The following is a 23,018-nucleotide window of genomic DNA, read 5'->3' as shown; positions in this document are numbered from 1 at the left end:
TCTTGACATATATAGTCATAGTTATTTAATTTTCACATGTCCCTATTTTTACAGATAAGGAAATAAAGGCTTCAACAACTTGCCCAAGGTCACAGAGCTGATAGAGCTGGTATTTGAACTTAAGTCTGACTCCTAAACCCTTTACCCCCACTTGGCCTGCCCCCAAAGCTGGTCCTTGGTAGTCACTGGCATCAAGCTGGGTTGGCAAGTGGGCTGAATTCACAGCTCATTTAGCCAAGTCTTTCTTCTGGGTGACCATTTTTTCTGTAGTCTACACTGGACACACACCATCCAGCAGCATACAATGCACCAGCCTAGTCATGCCCCCCTCATCAAAATATTTGAGAGATCATGTTTGTACCAAATCCTAACTAAATCATAATCATTTAATCATAAACCTAAAGTTGTTCTGAACTTCTTCGATTGCTGTAGTTACCACCCTAACTCAGATTCTCGCTCACCATGATTGGGCTACTTTTTAAAATTTAATTAATTAATTTACTTCTTTTAGAGAGGGAGAGATCATGAGCTGCTGGGGATGGACAGAGGGAAAGGGAGAGAGAATCCTAAGTAGGCTCTGCATTCAGCATGGAGCCCAACGCTAGGCTGGATCTCATGACCTTGAGATCATGACCTGAGCCAAAATCAAGAGTCAGACACTTAACCGACTGAGCCACCCAAGCGTCCCCATGCTTGGGCTGTTTTAATATTTTCAAACTCTCATGCACTTAGTCTTGCCTTGTCCTAACTCATTATGCACACTATTGTTAAAATAGTCTTCTTCAAGCACGATGCTGTTCTCAACAACAACGGTCACACTCAACACTTTGCAATTTGTTAAGTGCTTTCATATTCATGACATCATTTATCCTCATTTATCTTTTGGTTGTTTTTATAGATGAAGAAATTGAGACCCACCCAGATGAGGACTAGCCCAAGGTCAAATAAGGAGTAACCAGTGCCAAGATCCAATAGTGAGCAATTGGTAAGATCACTGGACCATCCAACTTCGTGTCCAATAATCTTAATAATCTTTACATGACATTCTGTGGCTTCAGAATGTTGTTACTGAGAATGGGCACCTGAGATCTCCCATCAGCTCATGCTCTGACTCGCAAGACCAATCCCCACATGCCTCATATAACCCTTTGACTTCTTTCACCTTTATAAGAAGTAGCCTCCAACTTTCTGTGCAGGAAGCACATTCCCAAATTTTCTATATGGCTCCTAACATACAAAGTAAGTGAGTATGGGTAGAGCAACGGACACAGTGCTTCCTGCGAGCCTTAGCAGGTGTTACACCCCAGCTCCCAGCCCACCCCAGCTCCTCACTCCGCTTTCTGAAACTCCAGTCTGTAGTTCATCAACTCTTTGACGTTTCAGTCCCTTCCTTTCTCTGAATGTCTCTTCACCTTTTTATTTTAACTAAAACTTGGTTTCCCTTTCACCCATCAGAGTAGAAGCTGATTTTTCTTATCTCCCCCAAACCGCCCCCCAAACTGTTTCCGTTTCATCCCTCAAAACTCCCAGTTTCTTGAAGTGTGTATTAGCCCCCTCTGCCCCCTGGTCATGCCTCTTCAGCCACTGATGATGACAGCCTTGGCTCACAGTCTTGCTGTCCTTACCATCATTCTTTTTTTTTTTTAAGATTTTATTTATTTATTTGACAGACAGAGATCACAAGTAGGCAGAGAGGCAGGCAGAGAGAGAGGAGGAAGCAGGCTCTCCGCGGAGCAGAGAGCCCGATGAGGGTCTCGATCCCAGGACCCTGGGATCATGACCTGAGCCGAAGGCAGAGGCTTTAACCCACTGAGCCACCCAGGCGCCCCCTGTCCCTACCATCATTCTTAAAAAACTTCAGCATCCGTGTGGTGATCCACCGGAAGACCGGGGTTCTAGTTCCTGCACCAACAATCATTCTTTCAGTGACCCACTACCATGTCCCCATCACCTCTTCATGTCCTCAGGTCCATCGGTATCCAACCTAGATTTCTTGGGCTGGCACTCTAACCCCCAACTCCTTTAGAAAGACTCTTGATTTGCTTCCCTGGATCTTGCTTGGTAAAATCCCAGGCCTGCTTGAACTTGATTATCTACTTACTCAATCCCAAGAACACTGCAAGAAAAATTCACACAGTTGTGTTGACTGAATCACTTTAAAATCACAACCACAGATGTCACACTGGCACTCGACTCTGCCAAATGATGCAACTATGCTTCCATAGTAAATTTACTTTCCCACTCTCCGAGCGATCTGTTTTATGCCTTGTCCTCTCTCCCGACACCGCCAGCATTTCTCTCGAGCTGATGAACTATATACCTCATAAAGAAAATACTCAAAGTATACCTACCTCTTCCTTCCACCTCAAGCCCACAAACCCAGCTGCATCTGTACCTACACATTCTGCCTTCCCATCTACTAGTGTGCAAGAAGCATCTCTGTTCCCACCTTGGACAACGTCTCCAATTCCGTCCTAGATTACAACGCCTCTTGTTTTCTCAAGGATTTCAGCCTTACAACTGCCTTCTTCTCTTCTACATCACCCAGTTCTCCTTATATATTGGATCCTTCTTGTTCATATATGAATATGCTAAAAATCTATCTTAAAAAGAACACAACACAAAACAACCTCTCCTTTAATCTCTCATTCCCTTCCAGCCACCATCCTATTTCTCTGTCCCCATCTCAACAAGATTCCATGTTCTCATCTCCCCATTGTCCTCCCTTTGACCTACTCCAGTGGGCCTGTGTCCTCATCATTGCACTGTAGTGGCTTTTATCAAGGTCATCACAGATCTCTATCTTGACAGAACCAAGGTTAAATTCCCTATCCTCATTCTATGGGCCTTCTCGGCTGCATCTGGCTCCTTCCTGAGACATTTCTCAATCGTTCCTTCCAGATTTTTGGCTGTTTGTCTCCCCCAGGGATCTGTCCTATTCCCTCCCCTCTTCCCTTTCTATGATCTTTTACTAAACAAGTTCGCACTGTTCCATGACTTCAAATATCCTTTTAATGCTAATGACTTTCAAATGTCTGTCTTGAGCTGGAGTATCTTCCCTGAACTCCACAGTCATATCCAAGTATCTCTTAACTTTTTCACTGAGATGTTTTAAAAATATCATAAGTTTACATGACCAAAACTTCCCTCCCCACATCTTTTCCCATTTCATTAAAGGGTATGCCAGGACAAAATCCTGGTGTCATCTGGATTCCTTCCTTTCCTTTGTTGGCTGCATCCAGGTCTCTGTAAGTCCTGTTGGCTCCACAACAAAATATATCCTAACTCCACCTGCTTCTCATCACCTCCCTGCCACAACTTGCACCCCAACCACCATTTTCTCTTACCAAGAGAGAGGTACAACTCCTCCTATACTTAAATGTCCGCACCACCAACTGAGTGATTTTTCTATATGCATATATAACATTATGCCACTCTCTCCACCCCATCCCAACACACTATCCCATTACTTTTAAAATAAAATCTAAATTCCTAGCTGTGGTCACAAGGCTCTGTCTGTCTGATCCAGACACTTCTTCCTTCATGACCTCATCTCCTTCTACTCAACTCCTCTGTACTCTGACCACACTGGCCTGTTGTTTTTGGAGCATCACAAGCTCTCCTAATAGCCTTTATAGTTTTTTTGGAACTTTTTGTTGTTGTTTAGTTTAGTTTTGTTTTGTTTTAAGTAGGCTCCATGACCAGTGTCAAGCCCAACACAGGTCTTGAACTCATGACCCTGAAATCAAGATCTGAGCTGAGATCAAGAGTCAGATGCTTAAATGACTGAGCCACCCAGGTACCCCTGTAGTTCTTTCTGCTTGGAACACTCTTCCCCCAAATATTCATGTGGCTGCTCCCCTGATAGATTGTCTATCTCTTTGTGTTGGAATATAAATTCACTGATGGTGAAGTTTCTGCTGATTTTGCTAACTGCTATATCTCCAGCATCTTGAACAATGCATGGAATATAGTTAAGTGTTTAATCAGTACTTACAGCCCCACTCTCTCTTCTAAAATATTACCTGTCTTCTACTGCTTTCAGAATGAACATTCTGCCTTAGGTGGGTAGTTCAAGGGCCACAACAATTAAGTCACCCCAACCCTCAAATTTTATTTACTTCTACTGTTCAAAGCCAGCCCTCTTCGAGGGTGAAAATGCTTTCTGGATGCTATCTTTGCTCGGTCTGTTTCCTCTGCCTATAGTGCCCTCACTGTACCACTTCTTCTGTTTAAACTTCTAGCAAAGCCCAGTCTGAGAAACACCAGGGCTTTGTGGACTCTTAGAACACACCTGCCCACAGCAATTTCTCCCTATTCCAAATTCCAACTACTCTTATATGTGCTTACAAAGCACTATACTCCACTATTGGGATCTTTTAATGGTTGTCCTATGTCTTCAGTTAAATATCTACACCCAAAACAGAGAATGGTTGTAAAATGTTTTGAATCCCCAGTACCTTCATAGAGTGACTCATAGATCATAGGAAGGCATTCAATGTTTGTACATAAATATAATTCTTGTTCTAATGCTGAAATTGGTATAGTCTATTAGCAGCCACTTCTTTAATGCCCATTGGATTCCAGATGTTGTGCAAAATGCTTTTAACATCTGGATCATCTTTCCTGAGGACACTTGACAGATATGATTTCATCATTAATCTTTTTCTTAATCCTACAGTGCCCTCTAGTCTATATTTCTGCATTATTACCCTCGAAGGTTTGTTTTTCTGATCATTTTTCTTACTCCAATTATGTTCTACTTTTTAAAATTCAGAATCTGAAATGTTAACAAAATTATAACTGAAGAAGGTAAATATAAGAATTAAATAAAATGCCATATATAAAGTGCCTGGTACTAGAGTTGGTATGGTTTGGGAGGTCAATAATGAGAGCTATATATTACAGATTCTTCTCAGATGAATTCTACTTACATAGCATGGTGTTGTGCATATTTGTAATTTATAATAATTAAAAACTTTATTGACAATGTGTGTGCTTCTACATACAGGGAAGCTTCTGTGCTCTCAGTTCTATGGGGAAAAACAAGAGAAGGCAAGGATCTCACTGGTCCTCTCTGAGCTGACATCTACTTGGAGTCAAGTCTGATGGCCATGAAACAGGGGTGATAAGGGGCCGTCCATAACCAAAGGTCAAACTGAGAACTAATAATCACATTTCAATGTTTTATGGAGTTGATGTCCATTATTTTATTTGCCTCTCCCAACCCTGCAAAGTAAGTGCTATTATCTTTACTCTACGGATAAAATAACCAAAGCTCCGGGAGGTGAATTCTCCCTTCCTAAGGGACAGAGCTTAGTTTGAAATTCATTATTTTGGAATCGGGTTCAGTGCTCTTTGCAATACAGTTTTCATGCATTTCCTGTTCGTTCTTTCAGTGGTTTGGTCATCCATTCAGCAACAAGTTGTTTAATACCAACCATATATCATGCACTGGGCTAGGTGATTGGGATAAAAGGCAGTAAGATACTGCCCTTGTCTAGAACACAGACAACAGGCAGAAACAGTACGTATTAAAGAAATTCACACAAAAAAATTGCTAAAGGCTTGTTCAAGAAATACTGTCACAATGAAGCAGCTCCCTATTCAATTCTATTCCCCCCCATGAAGGCTGGATTTTTTTCTGTCATTGTTGTTCATTATTCCTATTATTTTCTCTATATTTGAGAACAGTAGTGTTCCTTGTTGCTTTTTTCAAACCCAGGGACACTGAGATGAGGAGAGACTGGATGGCTTACAAGCTACAGTGCACACCAGCATGCAAAGGTTGTGATGGCAGGAGCTCTGCCCTCCTCATTCCAAGTGTAGTCTATGGACGCACTTTGCTCAGCACCACTGATGTGCTCCAGGTACACTGAGCTGACCGATGTTTTGCAAACAGAAGCTTATGTAAATACAGTAAAAGAGCCTGTTATCTAAAGGACTCTTATGAATCTTTTAAATTGTTATTGTCTTTATTACCTTCAGGTCCCAACCATGTTTCTTAAAAACAACAACAACAACAACAAAAAACTGTGTTTCTTCTCTATTTTCTTGCTTCTTAGTTACTTCTCAAACACTCTGAATTCTCATTCAGCCTTTTCAAAATCATCCTCATTACGGGCATTAGCTGAAAAAAATCCACTGGACTTCTCAGTATTTCTCTTACTTGAACTTCCTTCCACATCTCATACTCCTATTTTATTGAAATTCTGGGATGTCGCATGATCTTGTGCATGAATCTCAACTCAACGTCTTTAGGCTTGATAGATTCATCTCTCCACTGGACATTTCAACCTAAACTCATTCATTCATTCAATTATTCAACAAATATTTACTGGGTGCCTACTAGGTGATAGGCAAAGGACTATACCTTGAGACAAATATGATCAACAAGGCATTTACTGTCTGAAGCTGGGAAGCAGGAAATAGATATTCACAAGCAACTCAGTGGGTCTAAAAATGAACTCATGGGTTTTCTCCTTTATTCTACAAGCTCTATACCATTTAAAACTCCCACAGCGATCCCAAAGCATTCAAGTCAGAACTTTGAAACTTTTCTCTGCTTCCCTTTTGCTCAGCCATAGACTGTGGCTGAGTCCCTTCAAGCCTACATCTTACGGTTCCCTTAATCTCTTCCTTCCTCTCCATTCCCCCTGGTCCTACCCTAGCTTGGATCCTTACCATGTATCGCCTACTTTACCATGTAATGTTCAAAATGATCTCTTCACCCCTGGCCTGAGACCAGGCATCCCCGTCCCACCCTACTCCAGCCATACTTCTCTTACCATGAGAGAGACCTAAGTTCAGATTTCAATCAGACATTCTCTGCTAAAAAATGTCTTTAAGAGTTCCCCTCCTTTCAGGAAAAGTCCAAACACCTTCTTATACATTAGAGGTCCTTCTGGCTGGGTTCCTGCCCACTTTCCAGCCTCACTTCCTGCTGTGCCTCCCCAACCATCCCCACTGCCCCTCCCCACCACATCCTATACTCCCATGATGAATAATGGAATTTCTCACATGTTACGTGAAAAAGAAATGCAAATATTCCGTCCTCTAGGAATCCATTTGAACATCCTCCCCTAGGCAGAGTTTATCCATTACCTTCTGCTTTAGCCACACAGCACATTCTACATCCTAATTAGTACAGCAACCGGTAATTGAGCATTTACCGATTCTGACATCATGCTAGACCCAGAAGCGATAAAGGACATGAGCTTTGCAGGTAGCAAGATTGTTTCAAGTCTCAATTCATTGTTTGTTTAGCAAAGTGATCTAGGGCAAGTTGCTGACCCTCTCTCTACCTCCATTTTGTCATCTGTGAAATGGGGATAATAAAAACCCTTTCATTGAGTGTTGTAAGGATTAATGAGACTACAGACAAAAAAATGCTTGCCTAGTATCTGTTACACGATAAGCTATTACTAAGTTCAAGTCATAATTATTGTTATTGGACTTTTTATATATATCATGGAGAATTTGCTCCCAAGCCCTAAGGCTTTATCTCCATTTCACAACTAAGGAGGTTAGGTTGCTTTTCCAAAGCCATATAATTAGAAAGCAGCAAAAGTTTAGAGTTCGGATCCACGTGACAAAACACCATTCTAGCTCTTATGACCTTGTGTGAGATGTATTTCCTGTGTGCCCAGCTTCGCCACCTGGATCGGAAGCTTGCCGAGGGCAGACCTTGTCCTATTCATATGTCACACAGGAGAAGTTTAAGAACGAATGAACCAGTGAATGTTTCAGCCAAGGCAGACTGATGGCTGTGAGATCTCAGTCCTGGGGGAGGGGAAGAAGGGCTGGTATGGTCACAGTGGCAAGGGAACAAGAGGCATCCACCAGGTTCTTGGGTCACTCACTCATCGCCTCTATCTGCACGTGGATGAGGTTCTCAATGTCCTCCTGCAAGGTCTGATGGGGCTTCAGGGGGATGGGCAGGTAGCCGTAGTGCTCTCGGTTGCAGACGTACATCTGGATGCCTGAGGACCCAAGACAGCAAAAAAGCAACCAATCAGAAAACACAGTTCTTAGTTCTCTAGAGATAACTAAGGGGAAACACACACATACACACACACACACACACACACACACACACAGAGACCCCAAAATCCTTAGACTGTGGCTGAAGCTGAGTTTGGCACTGAAACTGAACAGTAGTTGTTCAGACACTGTCTGTAGACCTCAAAAATGCTCTTTATTAAGAAAATTTAACACAGCATTGGGGGCTAATAAAAACCATGGGCCATTCTTCAGCTCAGAGGAAATTGATTTTTTTCTCTCTGAAGAAAAAGCATACCCGTGATCTGAAAATGAACACGAAAGGCATGAAGGGATCAAAGGAGGCAAGGAATTCCCATTCCAGAGAACAGAATGGAACACTGTAATCCGCCTACAGGAAATAACAAGAAAATGAGGAATAAAATCCACATTTGATATGAAAGCCAACAGGAAGATCCTGTGAGGCTGACAGATTATTAAAGCTTAATCTAGGCATATGAAGAACAAAAAACAAAGGAAATTTAGAATTCTCCATGGCGTCTCTATGGTTTTATTTCTTCTCTTAGCAGGCATGGATTGGGAGTCAACCAAGAGATGTGAAACTTGTATAACAGATTCATAAAGGGACAAAAGTCTGCATTTCAAGTCCTGGTAAGGATCCGCAGTGTAGCAATACCAGAAATATGCACCAGCCCCGTTGTATTCAACACTGGGTCTCCAGGCCCCATATGGTTAACTCCAAGAGCTGCTAGCACCTCTGTTTAACCAGACAGCTGGGAATATAGGAATCAAGATGGTCTCATAGAGACCCAACAATTGACAGTCCTGCCTAATGAAAAGATTGCTTAATTCAAAGGATGAGTCTGCCAAGCTCTGGTCCATGGGTCCAAGCTTCGGACTGGTTAATTGCTGTAATCATCTATGCTTTCCAGACACAGAATTACCTGCATAGTGACTTCTCTATGTTGTGCAGATGAAATTTCCTCCAGTCAGTTCTATCACCTGCCAAATCAGGTGAAGCTGTCTCACGGCATTAACAGAGAAGAATGGGGGAAAGAAAAGGGCCTTTATCCTCCTCTTTACTGAACCTGGCTCAAATCAGGGCTGGTCCAAGATGCACGGTTGCTTCTCTTGCTTCTCCAAGTGAACTCACTAATTCTGCTGTTTGCCCACGCAAACGCTTCTGAGGCGCTTCAAACCCAAATGTAGCCTCTTGCAAAGTTATGATGAGATCAGGAAATGGAAGGAAAGTGATTTCATGTTTCAGTTGCCTCTCGATCCTAATTAGGTGACTCATTTTACCATTCACCTTTCCAAAGCTTCAGTAAAAAAGGAAAGGAGACCTAGAGAAGCTGTCCATCAAATGTGGAGGGACAAGAAAGTTATTTTCACACCGGCAAGGTTATACGTATTATTTACTATCGCACTTTCTCAGAAAGCGACTGGATGATGCGGGAAAAAGAGAAGGGGGGGAGGAGTAAAGAGGAGGAGAAGAGGAGGGAGTGGATCACAGAAAACAAGGAAGACCTGAGACATAATTGACAGGAGCGTCCCTGTGGGAGGGAGGAGAAGGGTGTCGGGGGTTGGGGTCAGTAGGTGTGGTACCACTCAGATGCGAGCACATTGGAAGGCTCCAGGAGAGACATCTTCACAATCATGCAAAAAGAACATCTGAAAAATCGGACCATTCTAAGAGAGGTTTTAGACAATTAGAGCTTAGTTTTAGATTGTATAAGGAATAATAAAACTAAGCAAAAACCAAAAAGGCCATTTTAAATTTAAAGATGAAAGGAAAATTAACATAGTCTATAAGTGGCTCAGCTTGGAATTAGGTTTGCATCACTCTATTATTTTTTCTTTTTTAATTAAAAACATTTTTAAATTTAAATTCAATTAGCCAACATATAGTACATCATTAGTTTGTGATGCAGAGTTCAATGATTCATTAGTTGCTTATGACGCCTAGTGTTCATTACATAACTCTAACAACAAAAACACTGGCCATGATCTATCTTAAATCACCATATAATTCTATCAAGAGGGCAGGGGAGAATGTGTTTGCACTGAGGGGGCACAGGGAGGATAGAGAGCTAACTCCTCACCTTCCATAGTGGACAGTCAGTCAATCCATAATGCCTCAAGCAAAATCAGAGAATCGAGAAGTGGCAACATGAGCACATTATTTAGAAACACGGATATAATACTACACATCTACTACCATCTATTAGAGTTAGGTGTCTGTCTTCTAGAAGAGGGAAATGTTGGTACGGGGGGGTAATGTGTAGAGGACTTCTAATTTTATAATAAATCTTAGAACACTCTTTGAACTCTTTCAACTACATACATGGGTAACTTGATAAAACCATAAACATTTTAAAAGGAAATGTGTTGATCATTAGTTAAAGTCTATGAAGGAATCTGGTACTCTCAGTGAAAGCTACTACTGGAGAAAATTTTCTGTCCCTTCGGAAAAGAACGATAAATGAAACTATACCTCAAAGCTCTGTACTTGTCTTGTGAAAATATCACACATTTTCTTGTGCTCACATAGTACCTTAACACAGCAAATTGATATGCTAATTTTTAATTGATTTGATGACAAATCAGATTCGGAAGGGCTATGACTTGTCCAAGGTCACACAGTTAAGTCATTAGCATGAAACCTTGGTCTCTAAAGAGCCAAAGCCAAGTAAGGGGACCTTATCTGCCCAGGGTTCTGAAGCCAAGTCTCAGAACCAGAACTAACTCTGAGTTGCCATTCTCGCACGTGGGAGGCACGTTGATTACTACCAGTGTCATGTGGGAGGCAAATCTGCCTGCCCATCACCCGCATCTCTTGTTTTTTTTGACTCAATAGCAGACATTCAGAAGATGACTGACTGGCTGGCGCCAGAGATGGCTCCTGTGGCCACGATACAAAGCCCACGTCCCTGGCCACAATGGGAAGTGAAGTCCTGACTTTGGCTTCCTTATAGCCACAGAGACTTGTCTATGACCCCTGTGCTCCCCTCTGGGGCTAGATCAGCGGCCACACCCCAGCACACCAGCACACTTGGATTGCCCCTCCCACTCATCCACCGCATGTGGCGATGACTGGAGTTAGAGGTGAAAGGTTAAGGATCAAGGTCTGCGGTTAGACAGTCCTGCTGGGTACCTGCAGGCTCTTGATTGCTTTTCAAACATCTAACAAATGACGCTTTAATGGGTGAAATACAGCTAGGAAGCTTCACAGAGTGAGAATAAGAGAATGAATATCATCTTTCATCAGGGGAGAAGGGGAGTGCTTTGCTCTGGATCTCCAAAGCTCCCGTGGGCCATACAGGGCTCCCAGGCTCATTCTTGTCTCTCCTGGAAATACTTCTAGAGAAGTTCAAGTGCCACCTTGGAGCCACAGGACTGTCAGGAAAGCTCTTTCATTTCCCCCAAATGACAGTAATTCTTTCCTGCTTGAACCCTGATGCGTTCACGGTTTATGCCACCGGTGTGACCCTCAGCTTGTCCTGCCTCACAACTACTACCAAGGTTTCCACATGTGAAGACCTTATCTCCCCCAGTAACACAGAGCCTAACACAATGCCAGGCATGAAGGCAAGGCCTAGGGTATTGATTCCCTCTCCTTCCTCTTCTACCTCCTCTCTCCCCTGTTGAATCACCAGATAGCTTTGGGCCTCTCCACCTGTTTCCAATGTCCTGGGAAGGCCTATGGGAGTCTGACCCACACACAAAAAATAAATAAATAAAAAAGGAAGTTTGAGTGAACAGGCCAAGCAAAGGACAGAGCTGAAAAATTCCTACTGAGCCCATGTCACTCTCCAGTCCCAAATCCAGTTCTTGATTAAAAAAAAAAATCCTAATAATCGAGTGCTTGGGTCACAATAATACCTTATGCACTATCAAAGAGAGCTCTGTTAGGCAAAGGCCATTACTGTAATTGCAAACAGTTCACTTTCTTGGAACATCCTTACTGCAGGCTTGGAAGCAAAGGGACTGGCACAACCCAAGGGAATGAGACGGTCCCAAGTCTGCTTCCCATCCTGAAGAAGTCAGAGCAAATCACCGATGGAGTTTTAAAAAGGCAGTTTCCATTAACTTTGACCCAAGAACCTTCATAAAATCTCCCAATCCAGATGAGGATAGGAACCCTGCTTTGGCCTTGACCCAGGGTTCAAGAATGCCTACACCTGTCCCAAGCGCCTAAATGGGTGTAGCAGCCAAGAGAAAATAATCAGCCTTCCCCATTTCCACCAAATATTCTCATTCCTACCAAGTCTACAACTGATGAGTGGGATACGGATGGCTTTAAAGACGGCCTGATGCGTACGCTATAGCTTGAGCTGGTATCAACATTCTTACTTGCCAGCAACCTGCCTCAGTTTCCTGGGATCCTAATCCCAACCCCCCCAACGTACATGGCCACATGAGTTTATGCACCACCTGTCTGGTTTCTGAGCTCACTTTTGTTGGTGGTGAAGTGGCACTTTTCTGGCTCATGGATAGTGGGACCTGACTTCTCTCAGGAAGGTCGAAGGTCTCAGTGATCTTGAGAATACAGCCTTGCTTGAGGAATGTCGTGTGTCTTCCTGCTGGGTTGCCATAGTGAATGAAAGCCTCCCTGATGGCATGTGCAGGGTGACACAAGAGAAATGACTTACCCTCCTACTGACTTGTCATCCTCAAAAAGCCTACCGATCCCACTGGAAACGTTTCCCAGTGGTTCGTGAAAGACTCTGGCTCTGCCTTTCCTTCCATGGGGACTGTGGCAGAAACTGCTGGTCACCTCCGCAGATCTGTCCCCTCCTCCTTTAGAGTAAAAGAACTGGGGCTCTAGACTGCATAGAATCAAAAGCACATTCTGAGCCCTGCTTCCAGCTATGTGTTGACCTGTGACTAAGTTCTGGCTAAGGGGACATGCATGGAAGTGACACGTTCAAGTGCTTAAATGAGAGTGCCCTTCCCTCTCCAACTTACACTCACTAGCTAGAACGCATCCATAGAGATGAGCTGTCTTGGGTCATCCAGTTAGGGGCGATACTCCTGGAGGATGGAGAAGCAACAGGGAAGGAGCCAGGGGCTCTGAAAACTTTGGGGAACAGAGCCACTCTGCCAGTTCAGACTTTTTTAAAGAAGAGATGAACTTCTATTTTTAAAGCCTGGGGTCTTTGCCAGTGTTGTTTTGGGCTTCTGTCACAGTTTCCTAAATAATTAAAAATTCCTGTAGGGAACAGAATGACGCAGCAGCATCACAGAGAAGAAATCACCTGCTCGTGGTGGCTGCCACCAGCACTGTCTCCCCAGTAGTCAAAAAAAGAGAGAGTGGATTTCTGAGGAGGGGCCAGCCCTGGCTCTTGGTCATTGGTGCTCGCAGGGACAGCAACAGATAGTCCTGAATTGCAAATAAGTGTCTCTAATACTACCTGAAAGGAAAGGTTTATATAGGCCTGTTTTATACGAAGATGCACAAAACAAAGGAGCTGGGTATTCGCAGTGTTTCCATGGTGACAGGACAACTGAACACAACCAGTACCTGCTTGCCGGCTGGAGAAGGCAAAGACAATGATGTCATCAAAGGTCCAGGTATAGTCCTGGTGCGGGGGATAGAACACCAGCTTGTCAGAGGCTTCCTTCCTGAGGTCAATTAGGAAGGTGGAGTGAACCATGGGGACGGGAAAGCAGCCCATCCTCTTCCATTCTCTGATCTGAAGGTAGTCTGGGGTGCGTTTATAGAAGCCCTGGAAAAGAGAAATAGGTGGGCTTTGTTCTCGGATCTGAGAACCTTCATCTTTCCCAGTCTTCCGCTAGGCTCCTTCCTTCCGAGCCACCACCAGAGTTAAGGAGAAATCCCCAAGTAGAGTCATTTCTCTCTTCTTATCTGGGCCTAAGAATTTCCAACAGAGCTCAAGCAATGCTATTTGCAAAGAAAATAACACTTCAAGGTTCTTGTTATCAGAAATAATTTTGGTTTCAGCCTATCTCTGGATTTAATGATCTCATGAAAGTATATTTTATGTGGATGTATGATTGAATGTGAAGGGTAAGTATTAAGAGGTGGTGGGGCACAGCAGTTAAAAGCACAGGTTCTGGTGTTTGGCTGCCCAAGTTCAAATTCTATCTCAGCAGCTTATTGTCTGGAGGTACGGGTCAGGTGACTCAACTTTGTTGTGTCTATTTCCTCATCTGTAAACCAGGAACGATGACACCGTCTACTCCATGGGCTTGCCTGTAAAAATTCGGTAAGGTAAAATCTGAAAATCGCTTAGAATAGTGCCCAGCACCCAGAAAGCATCAAAAAAATATTGGCTAATATTAAAATTACTACGTTACGTGGCTAATATTTTTAACGAAATATGCAGTACTTAAACACAGAAACAGGGTCCTTCCGTGCAGCTACTTACTCAATATTCTGGTGAAGCTGCCCCTGCTCTACACTCTTTTGGGGATTCGCCTTTAGAAAGTTCTTTCTGGATGAGCACACAGGACAACCAACCTCCTCACTCTGTGGTTTTGAACACGCTGGCTTGGAAAAACCCAGCTTGGTTTCCCCCCAAACTTAACTGCTTATTCAAGAAACATCTACTGGGCGCTTGCTGGATCCCAGGCACTGTGTTTAGATGCTGGAGACTTAGCAGTGAACAGGCATCCCCGGTCTTAGCCCTCATGAAATATGGCGTCCACGGGAGCTTCCACTCCAGTGGCACCAATTATATCTTGACTGTTGCCAAAGCTCAACTCTGTTCCAGAAAAGGTGATGATGTATGATATATGTGAGAAGTTGTTACATGGATGTGGAAGCTTTGAAAGGCATTTCCAAAAATGTTCGAGGCTCATGGAATGAGTGTGAGCCAGTACCTTGAAGGGAGTCACAATAATCCACGGACAGAGAACTTCTCCCATATTCATTGATCGTCACCTTATTTTATGGTCACTTTTTCTGCTGAGATGTCAGCACCCACACGTTAGGCACGGCAGCCTCTTCTATCTCTGCAACATTTCCTTCAAGGTCTAAGTAGTTGTTCTGGCTGAGCTCACCCTAACACTGACCATGTGACGACGTAGAAGGATCACAAATTAAGAATTTGAAAGATGCGAGTGTTAGAATCATCTTAACCTTCCTTTAGCTGTTTGATCTCAGTCCCTGTTTAACCACTTTGAGCTGACTTTTGTCTCCTGAAAAATGGGATTAAGGGCCCATTGGTCTGTCTCGTGGGATTACAGAATGGACCACACGTGATAAGGTCTGTGAAGCTCCTTTGATAACTGTAATTCATTACGTGAAGTAGTATTATGGCTACAATGTTTTATTAGCCTTCAACTTAAGGATTGCTTAACATCCTTCAGTTCATGAGCATTCTTCAAAGGGATAAAGGCAACACTGGTTTTTTGAAGGACTGCCTAAGAATACATGTCAAATACAAAGTTCTAGACTACTTAGGAACAATATTCTCAGAATGAGAAGTTTGGAAAACTCATGACGAAATCACTGAAAATCCTGAGTGTGAGCAGAAGGAAGCAGAGAAAATGAGAGCAAGAAAGAGAGAGAGAATGAATACCCCTTCTGCAGACAGCAGAGGTGACAGATGTGTCTTTTTTTGACAAAAAAATGAATGGTTTTGGTAATAAATAATTCCTGTTCTTGGCCAGACAACACCAGGGTCATTTTGTTTTGGCTGTGTTTAAGGTCTCTGGAAACCAGGGCTGGCCTTTAGCTTATGAAGTCATTGGCTGCTTCTGTTCCTACCCTAGCAGAAGTCTGACTAAGGATGGTAGAAAGCCAAAAAAAAGATAGAACAAATTAGAATTGCCCCTAAGTTGCTCTCTATTTTACTGTGCAAAATAAGTGAGCACATTTCTCCTGTTTGCTTTTAATGATTAAAGCAAATAAGGAGATAATAAAAACCTAGAGGCTGTAGTTATGAGGGTAATCCACCCATTTTCCTGGTGTCAACGCATAACTCATTAAAAACAGCCCTCGAGTGATTCTACCATGTGAAACACTGAAGATTATTAACCGAGAGGGTATGAATTTAAATGAACTTAATAAAACATCCTATCCCCAAGGAACTGAATGTCTTTTATAAATATGAACTGAACGTCTCCTTAAAAGAGATGTGGAGAGCCTACATTCACGATCTCTCAGAACTGCAGGAAATAACTGGTCCCACAGTGGGCTAGAGCTACTGTTTGTCAGAAATTTCAGAAATTTTGCAAGCCAGTTGACATTTTGGTAGCTTAAAATCTGTTTAAAAAAAAATCATGTTAATTCCCACCATTCTAAAATACCACAGACGGTAGCTTTGCGTATTTTCTTTGTCATTCTATCACCAAGTGGCTACACTGCAATTACTTAACTTCCCCTCACTTCGACAACATTTAAGTTGTTTCACCTGGTGGGAGTAGTGACCCTATCAAAACCGGCAAATGTGACCAATCAGGGTTTTTGCCCAACAGAGAGCTAGTTGTCAAACATTTATCAGCACACCCCTCAACTCATTCTGCATCCAAAACCAAACCAAATATAAAAGAGGGACTCAAAATTTAACCCTTTGAGCATCAGAACACAGTTAACATGCATTTTTCCCCCTTAGCACAGCTTTATTCCATATTTGATCGGCTTATCTCTTTAGTTTACCTAACTTATTAACTAGAGAATTAAAAATACAATCACCTCGAAGCATTCACTGTAAGAGTTCTAGACTTTGAAGATTTTACAACGGAAAAGAGAGATGATGGAAATGTAAAAAAATGTTGTGTTTCACTTGAATTTTGTAAAAACCAGCTACCATAGCAGCTCTGATTCTTAGACATCTTTGGGGATAAATTTGGCAACATATATCAAAGGTCATCAAAATATGTATACTCTTTGACTCAGTAATTCTACTTGTAAGAGACTATCCTAAGAACATAATATTAAATACAGAAAAATGTACACTAATCATCATGGTCATTATAATAGATAAAAGTTGCAAACAACTTGACTAATTTCAAACTCCGAGAAAGGTTAAGTAATTTGCATTACAGCCACTTGATGATATAGTTATTAACAACATGCTGTTATCTAAGAAGTTAGAGTGGTGGTATGGGCCACATAAATTTTTTTTTTTTTTGCTTTTTTCCATTTCCAACTTTTTCTATAGTGTTCTTATGTTTTAATACCAAGAAGTCCTATTTTAAAAAAAAAATCTCAGAATTGGAGAGGAAAAAAGTACAAGTATCAGTAAGTTTTACTGGTTAAGGCTTCTAAGGGTAAGTTCATTAGAATATTTTCTTCAAAATTCATTAATACAAAAGAGCTCATTGGATTATGCATTAGACATGGATTTCCTTCTTTTCCTGAACATGCTTACTCCTGTAACACCCTGACACACAAGTTTCAAGGGAGGAAGTGAGCAAAAAGGCCAATGGGGCCATGGTTGACATAACGGCTTCCTTGTTAAAACCCATAGCCAGAAGACTTGCCTGAGGTGTGATTCCGCACCAGAAATTAGAGTACAGGCCCCGAGACTCCAGCATGGGTGCCACAATGGTTCTGTTTTCTGCAATCATCAGACTGAGGGTTTGTGGATTAGTCAGGAAGTTGTCCACATCTATGAACTAGGAAAAGGAAAGGATAATGTCAGGTGAAAAAGTACTTTTCAGTATTGGGTTCAAGACTAACCCAGCACTTCTGAAGGATCACAGAAACTTGCCTGTGAGAAATGGAACCAGTAATTTATGTTCTCCTTATTGAAACTTGTTGAGGCCGGATGGCATTCATTTGGACAAAACATATCTTTAGACTCATGTCCACATGTCTAGCTCTGCCTAAGGCACCAAGCAATAACTCGATGTTACCATACCGGGTTCACACTCAACCAGCACTCAACCCACACCTTGGTTGTGGTTAATAACCACTGATAGCTCCCAAGAGCTCTTAAAGGATCATCCAAAAACACTCATTGAGTGCCCAACCTAGGTACAAATGAACAGGCTTATTTAGGTTGTCCATAGGAGTGCCAAAATGTCCCAAAACAGATCCATCAATGCCATTTTAATGTTACAAGTATAATTTTTGTTGAACGTACGTAATACCAACCCATGAAACTTTTTGCTCTCTTAGCAGAAGCTATCTTTGCAGAAACTTTTTGCTCTTTTAGCAGAAATCAGTGTTAACACTGATTCCTATATAGGGATAGTTTAACAATAGATTCTATTATATAAAATAAATAATCTACTGAACTGTACACTTAAGAAATTAAAATGATAGGTTTTGTGTTATGTATATTTTACCACACACGCACACAAATAATAAATTCTTATGATAGTCAATCTGTTTACCCAAAAACTTGGGACTCAGCATATGTAAGCTTTAATGACAATTAAACAGCTTTATAATGTTAAATGTCATTTTAAAAAAGATTTTATTTATATTTTGACACAGAGAGAGAAAGCAAGAGACAGAATACAGGCAGGAGGAGTCGGAGAGGGAGTAGCAGGCTTCCCATTGAGCAGGGGGCCTGAAGCGGGGCTCGATCCTAGGACCCTGGGAACATGACCTGAGCCAAAGGCAGATGCTTAATGACTGAGCCACCTAGGCACCCCTAATGTTAAATATCATTAACTTGAAAATGTATATGAAATTATTTGTATTGAACAGATGCATGTGACAAATTATTGGGCTGATTTTTATTGTGATTATGGGCTGGGATGGACATAGGTCTAAAGTATTCCTTTTAGGAATCAGAGTTTAGTGATGGAGAGCAGATATTGACAAGTCTAATAAAACCATATTGTGTTTGCTTTGATAGTATTTGTAATATTGTCCTGGAAAATGCTCACCAAAAGAATTAAATGGATTTGGGGGCTACAGATGAAGAACTTGATTCCCAGAAGATTGTGGGGAAAAAAGCACCTGTCAAAAAGGGAAATGGCAACTGTAACAACTTGCAGCCTAGGAAGATGTCCTCCTTTCCAAGTAAGTTAGGTTCCTAGAGGACAAGGACAGAAGATAACACTGATTTTTATCATTAAGTCCAGCATTTTTCTGGACTGCTCCCAAAGTTCTAAGAAAAGTGATGGAACCTCTCCACAGAGCGAAACTCTCCACAAGAACCCAACATAATTAGGAGCAACCAAGAAGCCAAGCATGAGATGCCATTCCCCTTCCAGGGCTGCAGAGCCCTGACTCCTCCTTTAACTGGGCCATTTCTCAGGATTGTTTGTGAAGCTGGTAACTTTGAAAGACGAAGTCACATATTTTTCCCAGAGAATGAACATGTTTGCTTACTGCTTGCTATAAATGCAGTGGGTGCCCTGAGTTCTGGGTTCCTCAGCTGTGCTACCAAAACCACTGGATGCAGAGCGCCCATCTCAGCCCACATCACCTGTGTGAGAAGTGGGGGTCAGGGAATGGCCACAAGCATGCTGATGGACATGCTATTTACTGTAAGCAACAATCCATTGTCTCTTAAAAATAGAGGGATGACATCCCCCAAATCATTGAGGAATAAAAGGGAATGGACTTTTGGAGCTATTAATTTGAATCTTTTTTTAAAGAATTAGTTTTTTATAACTGAAAAAAATTTCTGAAGAGTTATTAAGTATCTTCCCTAATAAATCTTTTAAAAAGGTGGGGAGGGGTGTGCATGGGTGGCTCAGTCAGCTAAACCTTTGACTCCTAGTTTTGGCTCAGGTCATAATCTCATGGGTCTTGAGATTGGACTCCAGGTCAGGTTCCATGCTCAGTGGGGAGTCTGCTTGAAGATTCTCTCCCTTTGCCCCCTCACTCACTCTCTCTTTAAAATAAATGAATAAATCTTTAAAAAACAAAGAAGAATCTTCTCGAGCATTCCCTATGAACTGAAAGGATTTAGAGTCTCTTATCCCTATTACATGAAAGAGATCAAATAATCCAGGAGTTTTTTTGCTTTCTCACTGAAAATGCATGTCAAGAGAGTTTTGAGATGAAATCCAGGTACCCCAACATGGAGTTCCCCAAGTTTTCCCCTATGTCTTTATTAAAAAGTGGAGGAGGGGCTCCTAGGTGGTTCAGTCAATTAAGCCTCCAACTCTTGATCTCAGCTCAAGTCTTGACAGCTCTTGATCTCAGGGTCCTGAGTTCAAGCCTTGTGTTGGGCTCCACACTGGGCATGAAGCCTACTTAAAAAAAAAAAAAAAGTGGGGGAGTTGGTTCTTAAACAACAGGTTGTTTGAATGGCTCCCATAGTCTCAAGTTTCAGACAATTGATTTAGACATATTCTAGATAAGAGTTGTCAAGAAATCAAACATCTTTTTTTTACCAGAATGTAGTCTGACCATTTTTCCCTCGCAGTTCGAAGGGCTGCCTGCCGTAGTTTCATCACATGGGCAAATCGGGAGCCTGGCCAATGCTTTGGTCCAATTTCATCAGGGTAAGACCTAAAATATAATAATGATAATAATAATAATAATAATAATAATAATAACAATCATAGCTTATAATTATTGAGCACCTATATATTCCAGGCTCTGTCCTAAATGTTAATATGCAATCATTTCAGCTTCCATCAACCCTAGGGGGTAGGTACTATTATTGTTATCATCTTCAACATATTACAGATAAGGAAGCAGAGATTAAGTAACCTGTGGCTTACTGTACACAAGAATCCTTATATGAAATAGTTCAGTGGCTTCTAAGAAGAACCTACAGAGTCCTTACAAGATTAGTACCTTATACATTTCACAGACAAGGCAATTGGCTCTGTGTGGTCAAGGCATTTGCCTAATGGCACGGCCAGAATTTAAAACCAGGCATAACCCCAAAGCTCATATTCCTAAGCACTTTTTAAAATATTCTGCCATCAAATAAATCTAAAGATTTTGCAGCATAAAAAGATGAATTTCCCAGAAAAAAACAAAGTTAAAATTACTTGATCAAGTATCAGTAAAGGACTCCACAGAGCGTAACAGACTGACTTATCCAGGAGAGTGAGATCATGGAGCAGATGCATAATATCATTGGAATCTCTATCAACACCTACAAAACAGCCAGGGCAGAACTCTCACATGGCCATGTTAGTAAGTGGGTTTGGCACACCCTCAAGAACCCTTTGGAAAACTTCCAACTGGTGTGGGTGTTGATACTGTCACAGTAGCTATCATTTCAAGTTCTAGCTGCTCTAGCTGTAGGAAATAAACAATATGCCAACTATACATACCTATGTAATCATGAAAACATAATTATATAAATCATATTAACAAAACTATGTCCTGTACAGGGCCCAAGATATCTTTCCAATTATTGCTTCATTGAAAATCAGTGGAGTCCTGTTTTTCTCAATATATTACCCCCAAAATGCCTTCACTAATATTTTTCACACTGACCTTGACATTCAATATATTTAGTCAGGATCTGGGGAATAGAGAAAATTACCAGGGTGCAAGGTAGTTACATAGTCTTTTTGGCTGTTCTAGTTAGGCCAAATTCCATTATAAGAAACTCTAAAAAAGCATTCAAAATATTTTATAGTGTTCAAATTTCATTGGTAAATTTTGTTTGGTCTATGGACCATATGCTGGGATTTGAAAAATATGTGTATACATATATAATAAAACTATTACATATAGAAAGACTAAAAAAATCTGTTCTGGAATGGCATTTATTATTATTATTATTATTATTATTATTATACAAATTTGGCTTTCAGCAAATGATTTATCCTGGGCAAAAATTCAAGCAACTCAATTTATTCTACTTCTACAATTTCTTAAGCTAGAATTGCAGTAGCCTTGGGAACATTTACAATAGTTGGTTTCAAATACACTTATTCATGTTGTCATTTGCTCATTTGCTTATCCAACAAGTATTAATTTAGTGGCTGCCAAGAACATAGCACTGGGGAAAAATATGAAGTATTTATATACTGTAACCTCTGCCAAAGAACCCAAAAATCACTTCGAAGAAATACATAAATTACACAGTTAATTAACAAAGTTAGTTGCATGTATTGCTGTGTCAAAAAGATGATGTAGGAAATAAACAATACAAGTATTGAGAGAAAGGTAGATCTTTTTAGCTGGAATGATTAGGAAGAGTTTTCTGTAGTAGGTGGTGTTTGGCATAAGAGCTGGTTACAAAGACAGAAAGAAAGGGCTTTCCTGGAGAACAAACTTGCATGGGTAACAGCTTGGGGTTGAAAATAAAAGGAACATTCTAGACAAAGCAGTTTTCTTTTGGGAAGAAGCAAGAGATATGGGTGCACCGCTGTTGGTGTTAAGTTCATGGAATCTTTAAAAAGTGTAAGTCTGAAGAATTTGAACTCTATTCTGTGGGTACTGGAGAGCCACTGGAGTCCTTTTAACAGAGAAATTGAATCACGTCATTAGTGTTGTAGGTAAGTTGATTTGACAGTAGGATATGTAGGAGGATCTTGAGGATGGAAACAACCAAGAAATTGCTATGGTTAAAGGAAGAAGTGACCTAAATGCCCATCAGTAGGGGACTGACTACTCATTATCATTATGGTACATCCATATAATGGATACTATGCAGTCATAAAAATAATGAAGAAACCCCTAAATTATTGCTATGGGATGATGATAAAAATATGATAAGTAAAATAACATGGTATATAAAAAAATATGCAAACTTTTCACTATGATCTAGCAAATATCAAGACATACACAAAATAAGAGGAAATAATATCAATATTTTAAAATATATCCTGTGGCAATTTATTTGTGAACTAAGGAGTACCTGAACTTGGGTGGTGGCTGCGGGAGTAATATGAAGATCTGTCAAAGGGAGAAATGGAAGGCCCTTGTAACTCACTAGATACAGAGATAACCAAGAAGTCATAAGGGCCTTGAAGATTAGACACTTGAATGACTGGAAAACTGGTAAAGGGAAGTGGGATAAATAAAGTTCCCAAAAGGTGGTCTTTCTACTCACTCTGGTTCATCCATAGGCCTCCACTCCACATAGTGATAGAATCTCTGTACATTTTTCAACCACTCTCTGAGTATTTCTGTTGTATTATCCACATTGTGGTCTGTGGCTGCCCTG

The 23,018-nt window shown here is 41.2% G+C and overlaps 1 protein-coding gene across 1 annotated transcript in view; it reads right to left on the bottom strand.

Annotated features, from left to right (window-relative positions):
• The window catches only part of COLGALT2 (collagen beta(1-O)galactosyltransferase 2), a 105,566-nt gene that overhangs the window by 18,530 nt on the left and 64,018 nt on the right, over positions 1-23,018 (bottom strand). Inside the window, exons 2-6 of the mRNA XM_032862654.1 lie at positions 22,905-23,015; positions 20,275-20,392; positions 17,455-17,589; positions 13,526-13,730; positions 7,863-7,982 (exon numbers count right to left, since the gene is read on the bottom strand). Coding sequence (XP_032718545.1) covers positions 7,863-7,982; positions 13,526-13,730; positions 17,455-17,589; positions 20,275-20,392; positions 22,905-23,015 — 689 coding nt within the window. The remainder of the gene's footprint in view (positions 1-7,862; positions 7,983-13,525; positions 13,731-17,454; positions 17,590-20,274; positions 20,393-22,904; positions 23,016-23,018) is intronic.

Source organism: Lontra canadensis, unplaced genomic scaffold, assembly GCF_010015895.1.
Source record: "Lontra canadensis isolate GAN:19392208 unplaced genomic scaffold, GSC_riverotter_1.0 scaffold24, whole genome shotgun sequence".
NCBI lineage: Eukaryota > Metazoa > Chordata > Mammalia > Carnivora > Mustelidae > Lontra > Lontra canadensis.
Note: the sequence above shows the minus strand (reverse complement) of the source record. Positions and strands in the feature narration are given on the sequence as shown.